We start from the raw sequence: 21,848 nt of genomic DNA on the forward strand, positions 1-21,848 counted from the left end.
CTCTGATGTTAACCCCTGTATGAAAATTGGAATAGAAGAGCACATTAAGCCCCACACAGGAAAGAGAAAACCCCTGGCTCTAGCACTGTATGTTCAGATGTCACCTTGCAGTAATTAACAGTGTAGACTGGAAAGTGCTGGGTAGGGCTTAGGGAAAAAATCCCCTCCCAGACCATTTTAAGCCCACCAACAGGCATACCCCCTAGAAAATCTTCAGAGACAAGCTTTCACCCGCTGGTGAAGCACAGCACTCGACCCGTAAAAGCACACTGCAGGTGACACACTTTACATACTGTATAGGTATATATGCAAGCCTAGTGTTCACGGGCACATTACAGGTCTTCCTACCAGCAGAGATACACCAAGAATCAACCGATCCAGAAAGCTGCAAAACTAGCCCCTTCTGGTTCTGCAGAGCTGTAGAATATTGCCAGAAGAAAACAAATCTTGCTAAAAGAAAGATGTCCACTTTTCTAGGACACTAGCAAAAAACTGAAGGTATGAGGAGGTGCTATTCTAGGCAGTCCTTACAGCTTTGTTTGTCCAGTTTCCTGAAGGCAGCAACATAAGCTAATGTAACTGAATTGCTTCATCCTGTATCCCTTAATGTACACTTAAAAAAAGAACTGACATCTGTACCATAGTCATGTTTAGATAGATAAGCAAAACTTTGTATAAAACTCACTGCTTTAAAGGGGTTGTAAAGTCGGAAGGTTTTTTTTTTTCCACTTAATGCATTCTATGCATTAAGGTAAAAAACCTGCTGTGTTTAGCAGCAAGGATGGGAAGTGTTATCATAATGGGGGATTTTAATTATCCAGACAGACTGGCTGGAGGGAACCACACAATCGTCTAAGGCTCGCCTTAGACGATATACTATCAATAGTATACAAGCTCTTGGAGGGGATGATAAGGGACTATATACAAGATTTTAGTAATGAGAATGGTATCATTAGCAGTAATCAGCATGGATTCATGCAGAATCGTTCTTGCCAAACCAACTTATTAACCTTCTATGAGAAGGTGAGTTGCCATCTAGATAAAGGAAGGCCATACACGTGTTGTATCTCGATTTTGCAAAAGCATTTGACACAGTTCCCCATAAAGGTTTACTGTACAAAATAAGGTCCGTTGGCATGGACCATAGGATGAGTACATGGATTGAAAACTGGCTACAAGGGCGAGTTCTGAGGGTGGTGATAAATGGGTACTCGGAATGGTCAGGGGTGGGTAGTGGGGTTCCCCAGGGTTCTGTGCTGGGACCAATCCTGTTTATTTTTGTACATAAATGACCTGGAGGATGGGGTAAACAGTTCAATCTCTGTATTTGGGGATGATACCAAGCTAAGCAGGGCAATAACTTTTATGCAGGATGTGGAAACCTTGCAAAAAGATCTGAATTAATGGGGTAGGCAACTACATAGCAAATGAGGTTTAATGTAGAAAAATAATGCATTTGGGTGGCAAAAATATGATGCAATCTATACACTGGGGGGAGAACCTCTGGGGGAATCTAGGACGGAAAAGGACCTGGGGGTCCCAGTAGATGATAGGCTCAGCAGTGGCATGCAATGCCAAGCTGCTGCTAACAAAGCAAACAGAATATTGGCATGCATTAAAAAGGGGATCAACTCCAGAGATAACACGATAATTTTCCCGCTCTACAAGAATCTGGTCCGGCCGCACCTGGAGTATGCTGTCCAGTTCTGGGCACCAGTCCTCAGGAAGGATGTACTGGAAACGGAGAGAGTACAAAGAAGGGCAACAGCTAAATAAAGGTTCTGAAGGATATTAGTTATGAGGAAAGGTTGCGAGCACTAAAACGTATTCTCTCTGGAGAAGAGACGCTTGAGAGGAGATATGATTTCAATTTACAAATACCTTACTGGTGACCCCACAATAGGGAAAAAACTTTTTTGCGGAAGGAAGTTTAACAAGACACGTGGCCACTCGTTAAAATTAGAAGAAAAGAGGTTTAACCTTAAACTACGTAGAGGGTTCTTTATTGTAAGAGCGGCAAGGATGTGGAATTCCTTTCCACAGGCGGTGGTCTCAGCAGGGAGCATCGATAGTTTCAAAAAACTATTAGATAAGACCCTGAACGACCATAACATACAGGGATATACAATGTAATACTGACATAATAATCACACACATAGGTTGGACTTGATGGACTTTTGTCTTTTTTTAACCTCACCTACTATGCAACTATGTGTGTGCAGCAGCCTCCCTGGGCCCACCTAATACTTACCGGAGCCCCATTTCTGTCCAGCGATGATCATGAGTGTCTTGGCCGTCCGGACTCTCCCTCCTGAGTATAACAGGTTTGTTATTTTTAGATTTAAAAAAAATGAGATTTTACAATCACTTTAAAAAGCTGTGACGTCATTTTTTGTCAGTTTCTTGTTGAATCCCCAGGCTCTGGAGGGGGGGGGGGGGGGGGGAGGGGATTTTAGAAGCGGTGGCGTCACTTCCCGTTAGCGTTTGTCACTGCTCACTGAGAATACAATTCCTATCATGCCCTGGGATTTGGTCTCGAGTAGGCAGGACCATAGGCGTGTTGTGTACAGGAGATCACAGTATTCAACTCAGAGCTCTGACACCACCCACACACATCGCTGCACACCGTTCTCCTACTTTCATATTTTGTGGGTGTGATTAACTATACATTATCAGGTATTGATGTGATGACATTTTAATAACCTGCAAGCACCAATGGAGACTCCCAGTCTGTCAGTAAGGTAATCAGAGGGGGGACAGACCATGAGTCTCCCAGCCCAACACACACAGTTGTGCAGCACTGTGGGCGGACCAGACACCAGGCAGTCTGAGAAAACTTTTTTTCTCCTGGAGTTCTGCTTTAAGAAAAATACCTCATATGATGACATGATTACCAATTACAACCTTGTTATATTGTTTTATGTATGCCCTAAAACCCAACGTGTCAACTGTACAGGCCTGTCTTATGGCCATATGCAGTAATGATCGAGCGCCTGTGCTCAAGTTGGGTGATCCAAATTCTGTTACTTGGTATGGCTGGCTTTACAGCAAGTGTCCAAACAATGATTTTTGTAGTCATAATTACCTGTGGTAGGCACAAGGTTGTCTTGGCTCTCACTGCACAGCTGTGATAAAAGGCTGGTCTTGCCAGATCCTGTGAGACCTATACATACAATATCATATTCTGGGCGTGGTGGCGGAGGACCCTTACAGCAGAGGGCTCGAAAACACTGCAAAGAAAGAAAGAAGGTGACATTAGCAATATGGTGTGCAGGTGGAGTTTCAGTTAACATAGTGCCAGGAGGAATGGTGGCCAATAATCCATAGCAACAAAAGATGAGTTCTCAAGTCGAACCTGATGACTACGCTATGGCCCTCATGCATTGCTAAAATGTATTATCTTTTACTAATATAGCATCAGCATTTTATAAGAGGATTTAACATGTGGGGAATCCCAAAGACAAATAAGGGTTTTCAAAATACAATAGCTGATGCAACAAAGCATCAATCTACAATCTACAAAAGATTAATACAAAAGGGTAAGAGTCAATGGGACTTTCAAGGTGCCTAGAATGGCGAAATATGTTGAGAGTAGCTTTCAGAAATCTTGTTCAACAGTCACTTTTGAATTATGCTCTGTATTTGTGATCATGTACCCATATGTATTTTATTGTGATTTTAGTAAATGTAACCTTTCGTAGGAACTATAAGTGGTATATGGTGCCGCCAACCTACCTTCGTTACAAAAGTTTCATGTCAACTCAGTCAAGGGCCTGTGTAATAAAGGCCAGAGAATAGCCTAGATCAAAACCGATCATACACCAGTACAAATTAGTTTGAAAATTTTGGATTGTTTAACAGACAAAAAAAATATAAAAGCGCAGAACGGACATTTTTTCTTAACTGAATAAAATTCCAACTGTGAATGTGGTTTTCGCGCTTTAAAATTAATGCATATTGTAATTAAACCTGTTTGATACATCTGGGATTCCATTCAAATTGCAGGTCTGTACAAAATTTTAAGGGCTTTCAAGCAAAGTTAGATTATTTGTGCTGCATTTGTGAATTCTAACTGTATATGGCTAGCTTTAGCATCAAACAGGCTCCTCAAAGGTAATCTGAAGATTAACAAAGGAACTTGAAGGCATCACTGCACTACAGCACTGTTGACATCTTAGATATTTTTAAGCCAGGTTAGGTTTACTTTTATTACATCTAATGGCAACACATTATATAAAGGAGAATGCATTAAAATCCACATATAGTTGGACAGAAAAGATCTTTCAAGGAGGGAGAAATCTGAATGTGTGTATACAACGATAAATGCATAATCACTGGGGGAAAATCTGGTTGGATATGACTGTTAAATGATAATCAGACTGTACTGACTACTTCTAAAGAGAGCAGAATAACGGTATAAATTCCTCGCACATTGTGTTATGAGCTGTAATGTAAACAAGCCATAAAAAAGATACTTCGTCTTTCAGAAACTGATACATTTTATATTGTTGGGGGCCAAGATTACAATTGCTCATGCTTGGAAACAGCCAACAGTTTACTTTGCAGCAGCAAAACTAAAAATATCCTGGATAATGACTCAGGAGAAGACAGCTAATCTTCACCCAGACCTAGACACTTCGGATAAATTTGATGCTGTTTGGGAACCTTGGAAGGACTATCTAAAAGCTACCTCTGTGACTAGCAACTATAAACTTTAGCTCTGTGACTCTCCATGGTGCCCTCCCCACCTTTCCTTCTCCCTGCTCTACTTTTCTGTCTTATGTCCTCATTTTCTCACAGTCACCTGCAAGTGGATCTTAACTACTCACATAAGTTCCGATGCAAGTACCTTTTAATATTGATACGAACAAACACTAAGAAGAGATGGCTTACTATTCTGATGCTTCTACCAACCGGTATATCTGGTTACCTACACTATCTATAGCTTACTTCTTGTCTCCAGTTTTACTCCTTTTGCAGTACGTTTTTGTGTTTCTATAAGAAGGATTGATAGTGAAGGTTGGTGTATTGTGTACCCCCAACGGCACGGGCTGATCCCATAAGGGGCGCACACCTAGGAGGGTTGGATAATACCCTTTACCCGATATTTAGCAATTCGTGGTTCATTTCATTGTTCCTCTTCTCACAGTTTACATTGTTGATACCGTGATCTGTTATTTGTACTCAAATAAGCGATTCACCTTATTTTGTTACCTGTAGGTCAGACAATGTTCACATTTTGTTTTGTTCTTTTCTTGTGAAAACTCAATAAAAATATTGAAATATAAAAAGATACTTTGTATGGAACTGGTTCAGAGAATCACGAGCCTGACCACATCTTATGAGGAAACGTGTTGGGTGGAGCTACGGCATGTGACATCGCACACGAGGACTGCAGCCATCTTGTTGGTTTGAAACTTATGTTTGGTGATATGCTTTATCTAAGCTATGCTTTAGCTTTTGCTTGGTGGAGCAATTCTTTGTGTGGAAAGATTACAGCTAACTTATAACTATTTGAGGACCTGGATCCTATGAAGCCTGGATATGCATATTGGATACATGAGGATACATGTTTCAAGGTGGTCAATTTGCGGTAAGAGGCTCTGTGTGTTCTTGTGAAGATGGAGAACTACTTTCTTTTCTGGCAAGATTTTGGGTCTTTAGAGCACATTCAAGATGTCTTCATGAGCGGTTTTACCAGATACCTTTCAAGGACTATTTTGAAGGCATGCAGTATGCCTGTATTTTTATTGTGGCGCTGAACTATATTTTACCACTGTTTGAGATAATTGTGTTACATAAATATAGCTTTAACATACTTGCCATAACAGAAACCTGGCTTCAAAATTTTGACTCAGCTTCTCCTGCTGCCCTCTCCCATGGTGGTCTCCATTGGACTCACTCCCCCAGACCCAACAGACAGAAAGGAGGTGGAGTTGGCTTCCTTCTATCCCCACAAAGCACCTTCCAAGTTCTTCCTGTCCCTCCATCTCTATCCCTCTCTTCTTTGGAGATACACTGTATTCGTCTGTTTTCTCCCATTTCGCTGAGGATTGCAGCAATTTATCGGCCTCCTGGGCCGGTATCGCGCTTTGATGACTTTGCTGCCTGGCTACTAGGGTTGTCCCGATACCACTTTTTTAGGACCGAGTACAAGTACCGATACTTTTTTTCAAGTACTCGCCGATACCGATTACCGATACTTTTTTTTTAATGTCACGTGACAGTTTTTTTGTTTTTGTTTTTTTTTTTTTTTTTGTTTTTTAACAGTGCTTGCTTTTTTTTTGGGGGGGGGGGGAGGGGGTGAACGTTGTATGTGTGTGTTATTTTTTTTTTTTTACAATTTTTTTTTTTTTACAATAATATTTTTTTTATTCTTTATTGTTTTGTTTTTTTTTTTTTTTTTAATCAGCCCTTTTGGGGGGCTTTGGTGAGATATCAGGGGTCTTAACAGACCTCTGATATCTCCCCCTTGAGACAGAGAAAGAGACAGAGGATAGAGATTCCCCAGTCCCTTTCTCTGCAGCGTCAGCTGCACTGAGAATGAATGGAGAGAAGACAGCGGCTCCTCTCCATTCATAAACTGACACATCGTAATCACAGGTGATTACAATGTTTCAGTTATGTGAATGGACAGAGTCAGCTGACTCTCTCCATAAACAAAGGAAGGAGGAGGAGGACGGAGGAACGGAGGGGGAGAACGGAGGGGACAGATAAGGAGAGCAGAACGGAGGGGACAGATAAGAAGAGCAGAACGGAGGGGACAGCTGAGAGGGACAGATAAGGAGAGAGGAATGCAGGGGACAGCGGAGAGGCACAGAGGAAAGGAGGGGGCACGGAGGAAGATGCAGTGACAGTCAGCTGTGAGCGATCACAGCTGTATGTCACTAAAGCAGCTGAAAGCCGCTGGGGGAGAATCTTTGTAACTCCCCCACGCGCCGATCACAGCTGACTTCCAGGTATCGGTGGAAGCATCGGGAGCATTTGCCCGAGTACAAGTACTTGGGCAAATGCTTGGTATCGGTGCCGATACCGATACTAGTATCGGTATCGGGACATCCCTACTGGCTACCCTACTTTCTCTCCTCTGAAATACCCACTATCATTCTTGGTGACTTCAACATTCCTGTCAATGTTAACAGCCCAACTACAGCTAAACTTCGACTTAACCTCATCTTTTGACCTAACCCAATGGACACATACTTCCACTCACTCCAATGGTAATACCCTTGACCTTGTATTCTCCCATCTCTGCAACCCTGGCAACCTCACCAACACCCCCTTTCCTCTCTCTGATCACAATTTCATTACTTTCACTGTATCCTTGCCTCCAACCCTCCAAGCAGCAAACAATTACTTGGTCCCACCAATCTCAACAACTTACGTCCCATCTCCTTACTCTCCTTCTCCTCCAAACTTCTTGAAAGACTGGTCTACAACCGACTAAGCAACCATCTGACCATGAATAAACTTCTTGATCCCCTTCAGTCCGGTTTTCGCCCTCAACACTCCACGGAAACTGCTCTCCTTAAACTCTCAAATGACCTACTAATGGCTAAAGCCAATGGACACTATTCTGTACTACTTCTCCTGGATCTCTCTGCTGCCTTTGACACAGTGGACCACCCCCTCCTCCTCAAAAAACTCCACTCCTTTGGTCTCCGTGACTGTACTCTTCGCTGGTTCTCATCCTACCTATCCCACCGCTCCTTCAGTGTCACTTACAACTCTACTTCCTCATCTCCTCTTCCTTTTTCCGTTGGGGTCCCCCAAGGTTCTGTTCTCGGACCTCTCCTTTTCTCAATCTACACCACCTCCTTGGGTCAGTTGATTGCCTCCCACAGCTTTAAATATCATCTCTACGCTGATGACACCCAAATCTATCTCTCCACCCCCCAGCTCTCTCCATCTGTCTCCTCACGCATTACCAACTTACTAGCAGACATATCAGCCTGGATGTCACATCACTTTCTCAAACTCAACCTATCCAAAACCGAGCTCATGATATTTCCTCCCTCAGGTGCCACTTCCCCTGATCTCCCTGTCAAGATCAACGGCTCAACTATCAACCCATCTCCCCACGCCAAGGTCCTAGGTGTAATCCTGGACTCTGAACTAACCTTTCGACCCCACATTCTATCACTATCCATAGCTTGCCGCCTCTGTCTTCGCAACATCTCCAAGATACGCCCCTTCCTAACCAATGACACCACAAAGCTTCTAATCCACTCCTTGGTCATCTCCCGCCTTGACTACTGCAACTCCCTCCTCATTGGTTTACCTCTAAATAGGCTATCCCCACTTCAGTCCATCATGAACGCTGCGGCCAGGCTCATCCACCACACAAACCGCTCAGCGTCTGCTACACCCCTCTGCCAATCCCTCCATTGGCTGCCACTCAGTCACCGAATTAAATTCAAGATACTAACTATAACCTACAAAGCCATCCACAACCTGGCCCCTAGCTACATCTCTAACCTAGTCACAAAATACCAACCTAATCGTTCTCTTCGCTCCTCCCAAGACCTCCTGCTCTCAAACTCCCTTGTCACCTCATCCCATGCTCGCCTTCAGGACTTCTCCAGAGCCTCCCCCATCCTCTGGAATGCTCTACCCCAATCCGTCCGATTTTCTCCTACTTTATCCACTTTCAGATGATCCCTGAAAACTCATCTCTTCAGAGAAGCCTATCTGGCCCCCACCTAACAACTGTACATTTATCTTCTCAATCAGCACATCACCCACAGTTATTACCTCTTGTATCTCTTGACCTTCCCTCTTAGATTGTAAGCTCTAAGGAGCAGGGCCCTCTGATTCCTACTGTATCAAATTGTATTGTATTTGTACTGTCTACCCTCAAGTTGTAAAGCGCTACGTAAACTGTTGGCGCTATATAAATACTGTATAATAATAATAATAATAATAATAATAATTACTTGAAAGAAACCTTTGCCACTTTAGCCCTTCTCTATTCTGCTACTGACCACCTATATGACATAATCTCTCCCCTGTCCTGTCCTGACCTGGCCACCTCTGTCTACAACAGTTCACTCTCGCCATCACTAGATGCACTTGCTCCTCTAACCACACGCAGAATCAGGCCCCGACCGTTACAATCCTGGCAAACTGACAACACTAGAAATCTCAAGAGACATTGCCGTGCTCTTGAACGACTGTGGTGTAAAACCAAATGCCTGAAAGACTTCACCCTATATAAATCTGCCCTTCTAAAATACAATTCATGCCTCCATGCTGCCAAACAAGCCTACTTTGTCTCTCTTTTTAATTCCTTGTCATCCAGTCCCCGTCAGCTCTTCTCAACCTTTAACTCTCTGCTTCGTCCCCCACCCCCTCTACCCACTAACTCATTCACTGGCCAAGAGATTGTCAATCACTTCAAAGACAAGATTGATGCAATTTGTGAGGATACCTCCACTGTGTGTGCATACATCTTCCCCACCCAACATACCTTGCCTAACAGCACATTCAACACTCCTCTTTTGAATTGGCTACTACTGAAGAGGTTACAAAACTTTTCTCAGATGCCCACTTAACCAATTGTCCCCTGGATCCTGTTCCCTCACAAATACTACGGTCACCCTCTTCTTCTATCCTATGCTCCCTCACATCTTCAATCTCTCCCTCTCTAGTGGCACCTTCTCCTCCCCTCTAAAACATGCGCAGATCACTACCATACTTAAAAAGCCCTCACTGGACCCTACCAACCCAAACAACTTAAGACCCATCTCATTGCTCCCATTCACCTCTAAACTTCTAGAACGCTTAGTCTACAACCGTCTTAGCTCCTACCTCAGTGAAAATAACCTTCTTGACCCTTTACAGTCTGGCTTTCGCTCACAGCACTCCACAGAAACTGCCTTACTAAAACTCACTAACGATTTACTAACTACTAAAACCAACAGCCAGTACTCCATACTCCTACTACCTGACCTCTCGGACCTGACCTGCGGCCTTTGATACTGTTGACCACCCGCTCCTTCTCAATAAACTACATTCTCTTGGCTTCCGAGATTCTGCTCTATCCTGGTTCTCTGCCTATTTATCACAGCGCTCCTTCAGTGTCACCTACAACTCTGTCTCCTCCTCTCCATTGCCCCTTTCTGTGGGGGTCCCCCAAGGCTCTGTTCTTGGACCCCTTCTCTTCTCTATCTACACCTCCTCCCTTGGTCACTTGATAACCACCCATGGCTTCCAATACCACTTATACGCTGATGACACCCAAATCTATCTGTCTATTCCTCACCTCACTCCTTCAGTCTCCTCTATTACTAACTTACTGACATATCAGCATGGATGTCGCACCACTTCCTTAAACTAAATCTCTCTAAAACTGAGCTATTAATATTCCCCCCCGCCCTTGCCCCCCTCCTTGACCTTTCCATCAAAATCAACAATGTAACCATCAGTCCCTCCCCTCACGCCAGGGTACTAGGTGTAATCCTAGACTCTGACTTGTCATTTCAGCCTCAAATCCAATCGTTGTCAAAAGTTTGTAGAATTCACCTCCGTAATATCTCTAAAATTCACCCCTTTTTAACAAATGAAACCACCAAGTTCCTCATTCGCTCCCTTGTTATCTCTCGCCTTAACTATTGCAACTCCCTTCTTATTGGCCTGCCTCTCCATAGGCTATCCCCTCTTCAGTCTATCATGAATGCTGCTGCCAGACTTATCCACCTTACCAACCGCTCAGTGTCTGCCAACCCTCTCCTCCAATCCCTACACTGGCTCCCAATCACCCAGCGAATTAAATTCAAAATACTAACAACAACATACAAAGCCATTCACAACTATGCCCCAAGCTACATCACCAATCTTGTCTCCACATATCACCCAAATCGTCCTCTCCGCTCTTCTCAAGACCTCCTACTCTCAAGCTCTCTCGTCTCCTCCTCTCATGCTCGTCTCCAGGATTTCTCACACAAATCGTCCTCTCCGCTCTTCTCAAGCTCTCTCATCTCCTCCTCTCATGCTCGTCTCCAGGATTTCTCCAGAGCCTCTCCCATCCTCTGGAACTTGCTACCTCCACCTGTCCGGCTATCCCCTACTCTTGCTACCTTCAGGCGATCCCTGAAAACTCATCTCTTCAGGAAAGCCTATAACGTCTCTAACTAATCTTTTACCACTTCCATCAGCTCATTCCCCACAGTTACAACCTTTTGTACCACCTGCCCCACCATATTAGATTGTAAGCTCTTCTGAGCAGGGCCCTCTTAATCCTCCTGTATCTTATTGTATTATAACTGTATGGTCTCCCTTTTATATTGTAAAGCGCTGCTTAAACTGTTGGCGCTATATAAATCTTGTGTTATAATAATAATAATAATAATAATAAATAATATTATAGCATGAACGGTAATGCAATTAGTAAATTATGGTTACTGTACATTGTACACCATCATAAACAAGTAAAAACAAAAAAAAAAAAAGTGTCAAAGGCTTTTATTGACAATTACATTAAGTTTATGCAGAGAGTTCATATCTGCAGTGTTGACCCTTCTTTTTCAAGACTTCTGCCATTTGCCCTGGCATGCGGTCAATCAACTTCTGGGCCACATTCTCACTGATGGCAGCTAGGGGTGCAATGGATCAAAAAACTCCCGAGGAATGATCCGAACCGTATCAGGAGTCACGGTTCGGATCATTTTCGGATCAACAAAAAAAAAATCTCCCCCACTGTAATATCCACATCATCTCCCCCCACTGTAATATCCACAATCTCCCCCACTGTAATAATATATTAGTAGAGTATTGACAGGGTATGGCAGAGTATTGGCAGGGTATGGCAGAGTATTGGCAGGGTATGGCAGAGTATTGGCACTACTGCCATCTGATCTCTCCCCTCCACTGTACACATCAGTACACAGAGGGGAGAGAGGAACTGGCGTCATGAAATGATGCCGGTTTGTTTACAAGGGATTGCTCTGTCATTTGATGGAGCGATCACATGGTAAACGGCCACCGGGTGTACCAAGATGGCCGCCGCTCCGGAGCTAGGCCGAAGCCGTGGCCTTTCCTAAGGCCGAGGCAGCGGCGCGCTCCGCAGAACGCATGTGTGCCGATCCTAACAGGTTGAACTGTTCGGATCACGGATCGGTGACGATCCGTTGCACCCCTAATGGCAGCCCATTCTTGCATAATCAATGCTTGAAATTTGTCAGAATTCGTGGTGGGTGGGGGGGTTGTGTACCTGCCTCTTGAGGATTGACCACAAGTTCTCAATGGGATTAAGGTCTGGGGAGTTTCCTGGCTATGGATTCAAAATTTCAATGTTTTGTTCCCCAAGCCACTTGGTTATCACTTTTTGCCTTATGGCAAGGTGTGTCATTATGCTAAAGGAATTGTTCATCACCAAACTGTTCTTGAATGGTTGGGGGAAGTTGTTCTCGGAGGATGTTATTGCACGGTTCGTTATTCATGGCTGTGTTATTAGGCAAAATTGAGAGTGAGCCCACTCCCTTGGTTGGGAAGCAACCCCACACAAGAATGGTCTCAGGATTCTTTACTGTTGGCATGACACATGACTGATTGTTGTGCTCACCTTTTCTTCTCCTGAAAAGGTTTTATCTGAATGACCAAACAATCGGAATTGGGATTCATCAGAGAAAATTACTTTACCGCAGTCCTCAGCAGTGACACCAGGCCATCCTCCAAGTCTTAGCCTCACTGTGAGTGCAGATGCACTCACACCTGCCTACTGCCATTCCTGAGCAAGCTCTGTGCTGGTGGAGCCCCGATCCCACAGCTGAATCAACTGTAGGAGACGGTCCTGGCGCTTGATGGACTTTCTTGGGCATCCTGAAGCCTTCTTCACGGATTATATGCAAATTGCCATCATAAAAACGTAGGCAGCCGACTTTACAAAAGTTAACATTTGTGACATTCTCAAAACTTTTGGCCACGGAGATATAGATATATATATATATATATATATATATATATATACACATATATACACACACACACACACACACACACACACACACACACACACATACACACACACACACACACAAAAATCTGGTATGTTTTAGAAATACTCTGATCTGTCAAAAGTGAAAAAAAAAAATTTACACACAAGAACTCAGAGACTTTATAAAAGAACCCAAAACTAAACTTGGCTCTGTGTCGACATTGCGCTGGCTTTGTATTGGAGAGAGGTTTAATATTCCCAAGCATATTACAGGTGTGATGATGCATAACACAGAGCTGTATGGGAGCCGTAGAACTTAGCTGGCAGGTAAACTTAAAGTTCCTCATCATACTGTTCCCTCTTCGCACCATGCAGAGTGTGATCGCAAATGCATTATGCATCCCTGAAAACCAATAAAAGGACTCCAGCCTAATCCAATGAACTCAGCTCCTTCCTGGTATTCAGCAGTAGATAAATATAATGAAACTGCTAGTAGAGAGGGAGAAAGACTCCTTATCTTACAGTACCACACTATGGAACTGTCCCCACTAAACAAGCAGATGAGAAGGAGGTCATCATTTATGTTCATCTCTTGTGCATAGAGGGAAGTCCCCAAAACTCTCTCCATTTGCCGAGCATAAGAAGCCCCTTATGTAGCCTTATGCACCCCTTACCCAAACCAACATCTTAAAGCACCCCTAAGCCAAACAGGTTTGTCCTGGCCCACAGGTCTCCCTATGTAGAGGACACGGAATGTCTTCTGTGCATCAAACTACAAGGTTTCTTGTATTCCTGTATATATATCACCTGAGTGAGTGCTTGGCACCCATTTGGAATGCCTGCAGAGAACCTCGCTTTTAAAACTGTACGCACATGGCCTTAAAATTTTCTTGTGGCCCTCATCTAATTTAAAAGGGAACATCCTAAAATAGAAGGATGGAAGTGGTCATTGCTCAATTGTTTTTAAAAAGTGCATGCTCAGAGCAGTCATTTCCATCCTTGCTGGTATTATAATAAAAGTGTTCAGGTTTTGTGTTCCTACTTATTTTGGTTGTATTCTTGTTCTGGGCTAGTGATTCACTAAGTAATAAAGAAAAAATTACAATGACCAAACAGAGGTTTCAGCTTTGATAACAAGTCAGCAATTCCAACATTCAACAGGTTCCATTAAAAAAAAAAAAAAATTAAGTGAATGAGGCCCCACATTGTTCCGTATTATTTTTTTCCCATTTTGGATAGAGCAAGTGAGGGTTATATCCCCTGTAAGATTTTTTTTTTTACCATCTGTGTCCCATTTCAGAGATTTCCCTTCACTTTCTGTCCCACAGCCAAACAGGAAGTGAGAGGAAATCCCTGCAACTTAAGGGAATGCCTTGGGGACCCCCAGGTCACTAGAACTAGTCTCCCCATTGGAAGATTTCCCCTCTATTACCTTTCCGGGGGCAACACAAAATTTGTGATTTTCTTTTACTTTCGATGATAATGGGAAACAGGACAAATAGAGCGGGTGAAATCTCTTTAACCACCTCAATACCGGGCACTTAAACCCCTTCCTGCCCAGGCCATTATTCAGCTTTCAGCGCTGTCACACTTTGAATGACAATGGTGTGGTCATGCTACACTGTAACCATGTGAAATCGCTATTTTCTTCACACAAATAGAGCTTTCTTTTGGTGGTATTTAATCACTCCTGGGTTTTTTTTTAGGGTTTTTTTTTTAAAAAAAAAAACATTTTTTTCAGTTTCTGTCAGTAAATTTTGAAAATAAGTATTTTTCTCCTTCACTGATGGGCGCTGATGAGGCGGCACATATATGCCACACTTATGGGCACTGATGAGGAGGCACATATATATGCCGCACTTATGGGCACTGATGAGGAGGCACATATATGCCGCACTTATGGGCACTGATGGGGCATTAATGGGTGGCATTGATGGGCAGCAGTGATGGGCAGCACTGACTGGCATCACTAATAGCAAATTGCTGGCAATTGTGGGCACTGATTGCTGGCAGTGGGATTGGGGTCGCGCCGTGTCCTAGCAACACGGTGAGGTCTCCATGCTGCACGCCCCCGGGGGCGCGCAAGAGCGGTTGTTCTGGGAGGCCATAATATGATGTCCACCCAGAACGAGAGCCGCACCGACCAGCCGTGGGCGGCAAGTGGTCAAAGTGGTTCTAAAGCCTTAAGGTTTTTCACCTAAAGAGGAAGTAAACCCTGATGAGTTTTACTTCCTTCCTTTGCCCCTGCAAAGTAAAAGCATAATGTGCTAGTTTGCATCGCAAACTAGCACATTATGTGACACTTACCTGCAAACTAAGCCTGCCCCATCACCGCTGCAGGCCACATCCATGTTCACCCCTCTTCATTTCAGGGCCACGGACTCCGGCTCTGTGACTGGCCAGAGCCACGTAACGTCACTCCCACGCATGCGTGTGGGAGCCGCCAGGCACAGCACGCGAAGAAATGGCACGGGGGCCCTTTCTTCAAAGCGCACGCGCCAATGACATCATCGGCGCAAACACAGTAAATATCTCCTAAACAGCGCACGTTTAGGATATATTTACAGTACCTATGGCTAAACCTTATTCTAGGCTTAGCTATAGGTACAACTTCCACAGAGAGGTTTACAACCTCTTTAATACATTCTAAGCATTAAGGTGAAAAACCTTTTGTGCTGCAGCCCCTCCCCCAGAACCCCCCTTTTTTTTTTTTTTACCGGAGCCCGATCTGATCCAGCGGCTCCCACCGCCGTCTCCCTCCTCATTGGCTCCCATTGCTGTCAATCAAAAGCTGTGACAAGGGAGTGGGGGGGCGGGACCGAGTCCCACTGTCTGTGACAAAAGACGCAGCAGCGATACTCGGGGGCAAGCATGCAGAGAACTTTCTGTGGGGGCACCTGCCGAAGAAGAGCGCCAGCGGGGGGAACCCAGAAGAAGATGATTGGGGCTGCTCTGTGCAAAACCATTGCACAGAGCAGGTAAGTATAGACATTTTTTTTATATTTGTTTTTTTTTTTTTTTTTATTAAAATTACAAAGGCTTTAGGAACACTAACGGGGGCACAGGCTGCAAAAAAAAACTGACAGGCATTCTAAGCCCTTTGCACTATCCAAAAAATAAATAAAGAGTTTCGCCTTTAGTTATACTTTAGAGTGGAAGTTTAGTCAAAACCACTAAACCTACTCATTGCCACATCCTAAGCCTAATCTATCCAGCCCTGTAAAGAAAACAAAATTGCTACACTTACCTGTTTTGCAGCTGCTCCGTTGTGGTCTCTATCAGATGCTGTGTTGCGAGAGAGAACCTACAAGGCCTGTGAAATACCTAGTTAGTGACGCCACCTATAGATTTACTATGGGGCTTCCGCTGTCAGCTGCCTCTCCTGCACTCACACACACTGAAGCCCCCGCTGACAGCTGATACTGGGACCAGACCGGAGTGGATGCAGCCCAGGTAAGTGTAGCGAGTTTTGCTTTACAGGGCTAGATAGATGAGGCTTAGAATGTGGCAGACAGTAGGTTTAGAGAAGGAATCTTCAAACTACGGCCCTCCACCTGTTGTGGAACTACACGTCCCATGAGGCATTGTAAAACTGACATTCACAGACATGACTAGGCATGATGGGAATTGTAGTTCCTGAACTGGAGGGCCGTAGTTTGAAGTTACTAAGGTTTTGACTATACTTGATGGCTGATGTGGAATAGGAAATGTTTTCTCTTTCTCCATTATTATTCTTTATTGGGGAAAATCTCAGCCTGCAATAATGAGCATTTATGGCGCTCGTCACCACCCCCTTATACAGCAACTGATGAATGCAAGTGGTGGCATGACTACTGGGTCAAGATACTGTATTATATGTACTATGTAATAAAAAAACAATATTCCATTATTCAATTTGATCTAGACAGTTTGTGATGCAGACAGCAATTCTAAAACGCATCTAATGTACTGTCTACTTTCCACGGTGCTAAACCCAGAGCAGACTGTTCTCACACTTGTTGCTCTCCAGTTTAAAATATGCATCCAGACAAGCCTGTAAATGAGAACATGATCAAAGTTGTTTGGGGTCAGACTTGGAAAAACAATGGCACTGGTGTCTGTCAAAAGGTGATTCCCACCGCAGAGAGAGGTTCGAATTACCCCATACTGCATGAAAATGCTCCTTTTCCACAATGCCACACAAATGTTGCCTTTACAGGCAAAGAGGCAAATAATAGACCCACCTATATTTTAGATACAGCTTATTTTGCCACTGATAAGCCCAAGGAGCATGCATGTAACTATTGAACTAAAATATGGATTGTTGTGCGATTTTTTTTTTTTTTCTTTTTACAACAGAGCCCCAGCTGAATAAATCTTGATGTCAATGACAGGAAGGGGCTTTGGTGGAGCATTAACATAAATCTGACAAACGCTAATTTGATGGGTGGCTGTATCTGTCTGCTGCCCGACCAGTCTAGACAGTCTATTGAGAAATGTTAAAACACAACTGTTTGTTCCTTGTAACACCATCTGGAAATGGCAATAAGAGACTAGCCAGTGCCATTCACAAATGGGATCAAAGCATGCTAATGCCTTCATGAAGTCCTACACACAGAAAATTCAATCTGAGCTCACCCAGCAATTTTCTGAAGACCTTAACGAAGAAATCCCGTACTTTGTAAGCACTTAGCAAACCGTGAACTGAAAAGAAAAATGCTATGGGTGTTAGCAGCCAGGGGACACCCCCTCCCATAACTGCTCCAGACCCGACACTTCCCTGGCAGACAGTTTTAACTCATGAGATGCCCGCTGATAGAGAGGTGTGAAGCATCTTGTTGGCATTCATTGCACTTCATACTCAAGTGTATTTCTCCTGCTCACTCGTCCATTAAACTCCACTCCAGCTTGACATCAAAGCAGTGGGGCCCCCCTATAGAACTTCTTCTATATGGCAAATATAAAAAGGCAGGGCCTTCTCCAAAAGCATCTCAAATTTAGAAAACACTCTCTGCAGATGGAACAAATGGCACGAAACTTGTTTGTATGGCTGGGTGCATGCAACAAAGTTTAACAGTCACCACCAAAATTAGACAACATACTTAATTCAGGATACAGACTGGCAAATCCTGTAGCCAGTGGCATTTATAAAAGCCACCTTAGACTTTTTAAACAGTGTTTTACATATAAGAAAGATTAACTATGTGATATTTACCGTTTTCTAAAAGGTTTGACTCTAGGTTTATTTTTTAAATTGCTTTTGTACAAGAGGGTGGCCATCTTAATTTATTACATACACTCTGGAATATGTGAACTCCTATTCCTAGATGTGTTGTGATGGATTGTCTTCGCCCCCTGTAAGTCTACCAGACAGGGTCTGTCTGACAACAACCGAGCCTCTGCATTTTCTAATGTGGTAAAAAAAAAAAATATATATATATATATATATATATATATATATATATATATATATATATATATATATATATATATATATATATATATATATATATATATATATATATATATATATATATATATATATATATATATATATATACACTCACTGGTAGCAACAGGCCATGTGACCTAGGGTACTTTGGATAAAACATGGAAGCAGTTTATTTTCCTTTAACCTCCCGCCAACCGCTCATAGTAAATATACTGCAAGCAAGCGGCAGGTGCAGGCACAGCAATGTACATTCCCAACGTTCTGTCAAAAAAACACTACCCATCAGAATATGTAAGTGATGTTCTAGCACAGCCATCTTGGTACACAACAACCGCACTCGTCGGCAGTAAGCCTACAGTGAGAAGGCGGCAAGCGGACATCTTTTTACACCCACTGAAGTCTTGCATTTCACAGTTAGTTTTACCAGTAAACTGAGCTTATATAGTCAAATACAGTATTTGGAAGTCCGTGTGACTGTTTTGATGTTGAATTTTAAAAGCAGCGGCAAGCCTGCTGATCTCACCGGTTTGCTAATCTGACAGAACACCTCTGCTTTTAAAATTCAACATCAAAACAGTTTAACGGATTTCTAAATATGGTATTTCACTATACAAGTTCAGTTTACTGGTAAAAATAAGTGTGAAATGCGAGACTCCAGTGGGTGCAAAAAGATGTCTGCTTGGCAACTTCAGACTGTAGGCTTAGTGCAGACAAGTGTACCAAGATGGCCACGACGGAACTTCACTAAGTTTGCATTTTCTGATGGGTAGCGGCTTTCTGATATAACACTGGCTCGCTTCTGGGTTTGGGGTGCGCAAGCGCTGGCCCCCCTGCCGACCTGTGCTGTGATTGGACACAGCATGGGTTTGGCAGATTTCAGCCAATGTTTTCAGCTGAAACTTGTTGATCGGTTGTGTCCAAATCACACACAGCGTTCTGCATTTAGAAACACACAGAACTCTGGTGTACAGTGAACAGTGGTCTGGCTGTTTTTTTCTTCCCCTGAAAAGCAGGAAGAAAAAACAGATAGATTAATAAGTGCAAAAAAAAAAAAAAAAAAAAAGGAAGCGCACACATTACTCTTGTTAGGCACACAGTGATTGCCCCTAGATGTAAACCCCTTCCCAGCCAGTGATATTAGTATAGTGTCAGTGTACAGTAGTATCACTGAGCACTGTATTAGTGACACCAGCAACTTCAGTATCAGTTAAAGTGATTGTAAAGTCTCGTTTAAAAAAAAAAAAAAAAACACGACATGTTATACCTGCTCTATTGCAGTGTATTTACATAGAGCAGTCCAGATCCTCCTCTTCTCGGGATCCTCTTCGCTGCTCTAGTGGACATTGCTGGATCCATAGGGGGGCTCATGTACGTATTAGGGGGGGGCTGCTGCACACAGAAGTTTTTACCTTCATGTATAGAATGCATGAAGGTAAAAAACCTTGTGTTTTACAACCACTGAATGGTCCTCCCAGACAGTCTGTTAGCACCAGATTGCCCAACACCCTATCACAGTCACACTAATGCCGCGTACACACGACTGGTTTTGCCGTCGGAATAAACTCTGAAGGTTTCTCCGACGGAATTCCACTCAAGCGGTCTTGCATACACACTGTCACACCAAAGTCCGATCATCCAGAACGCGGTGACGTACAACACGTACGATGGGACTAGAAAAAGGAAGTTCGATAGCCTGTAGCCAATAGCTTCCGACTCGTACTTGCTTCAGAGTATGCGTCGTTTTTGGTCCGTCGGAACAGCATACAAACTAGCGGTTTTCCCGATAGGAATTGGGTCCGTCAGAAATATTTAATGTTCCATTTCTAGGTCCGTCAGAATTTTCAGAAAAAAAAAAAAAAAAGTCCAATGAGGCACACACACGATTGGAATAGACGATGTAAAGCTTCCGGACTTTTTCTGTCGGACATTCCGCTCGTGTATACAAGGCTTAACTCGTTGATCACTGCCATTACAGTATAGCATCTACAGCTGTGTATATTCCAGTATACACACCATAGTTTGTAGACACTATAAACTTTCACACAAACCAATATACATTTATTGGAATATTTTTTTCTTCCAAAGACATGTAGCAGAATACATTTTGGCCTAAATTTATGAAGAAATTTGTTATAAAACATATCCAATAAAAAAAAAAACTAAGTAGAAAACATTGGTTTTTATTTTTCTGTCTGTGTTTATTTAAACACCCATATTAAAAAACCCAGTGGTGATCAAATACCAAACAAAAGCCCTATTTGTGTGAAAAAAAAAAATGTATATCAAATTTAATTTGCGTACAATGTTGAATGCACAATTATCAGTTAAATTAGCGCAGTACTAGCCAAAAATGCCCTGATCATGAAGAGGGTAAAACCTTCCGGGGGTCAAGTGGTTTAACCCTTTTATGACTAAGCCTATTTTTGAAACGTGGTGTTTACAAGTTAAAATCCGTATTTTTTGCTAGAAAATTACTTAGAGTTCCCAAACAAGGGACACTTTCATGAATTTTAAAAAATCCAAACAGTAAAGTTACCCCCAATTTTTTTGTATAATGTGAAAGATGATGTTACGTCGAGTAAATAAATACCAAACATGTCACCCTTTATAATTGCACGCACTCGTGGAATGGAGACAAACTACGGTACCTATGAATTTCCATAGGCGACGCTTTAAATTTTTTTAACGGTTACCAGGTTAGAGTTACAGAGGAGGTCTAGGGCTAGAATTATTGCTCTCGCTCTGATGATCGCGGCGATACCTCACATGTGTGATTTGAACACCGTTTACATATGCGGGCGCGACTTCCGTATGCGTTTTCTTCGCTGTGCGAGCTCGCGGGCACAGGGCGCTTTAAAAAAAAATTGTATTTATTTTTTTTTATACTTGTAAATTGTGTTTTTTTTTTTAATTTTATTGCTGTCACAAGGAATGTAAACATCCCTTGTGACAGTAATAGGTGGTGACAGGTACTCTTTATACCCTCCTTTGCACTTCACAGTATTCAAATCGCCGAAAACGGCGATTCTGAACACTGTATATTTTTTTTAAACTGGCGCCATTGGCAGCCGAGTAAACGGGAAGTGACGTCATGACGTCGCTTCCGCGTTTACATTGAGAAGGCTGGAACGAAGCCGCCCACAGCTTCGTTCCAGCCCGCCCCCAGCCGCTGAAGGCGGCTGATTGGACACCGGGCTTCCCGATCGCACGGGAGGCCCGGTAAGAGCGGCGGGAGGGGGGGGGATGTCCCCTCTCGCTCCTCCGGTATAACAGCCGAGCGGCTTTTAGCCGCATCAGTTGTTATAATCGGATAGCCAATCGCCCGCTCTAAACAACGGTACCGGGATGATGCCTGCAGCTGCAGGCATCATCCCGGTATAACCCCGGAAAGCCAAGTACGCAGATGTGCGTACGGTCGGCGGGAAGGGGTTAAACCATAGCATGTTATTTTCAGTGAACACATTTTTCTTTTTACATTCTGTC

The 21,848-nt window shown here is 43.2% G+C and overlaps 1 protein-coding gene across 4 annotated transcripts in view; it reads right to left on the bottom strand.

Moving 5' to 3' along the window:
- The window catches only part of ARL15 (ARF like GTPase 15), a 463,258-nt gene that overhangs the window by 278,487 nt on the left and 162,923 nt on the right, over window positions 1-21,848 (bottom strand). For all 4 annotated transcript variants that reach the window (XM_073622405.1, XM_073622377.1, XM_073622396.1 and 1 more), the window contains one exon: window positions 3,086-3,230. In XM_073622405.1, coding sequence (XP_073478506.1) covers window positions 3,086-3,230 — 145 coding nt within the window. The remainder of the gene's footprint in view (window positions 1-3,085; window positions 3,231-21,848) is intronic.

Source organism: Aquarana catesbeiana, linkage group LG01, assembly GCF_042186555.1.
Source record: "Aquarana catesbeiana isolate 2022-GZ linkage group LG01, ASM4218655v1, whole genome shotgun sequence".
NCBI lineage: Eukaryota > Metazoa > Chordata > Amphibia > Anura > Ranidae > Aquarana > Aquarana catesbeiana.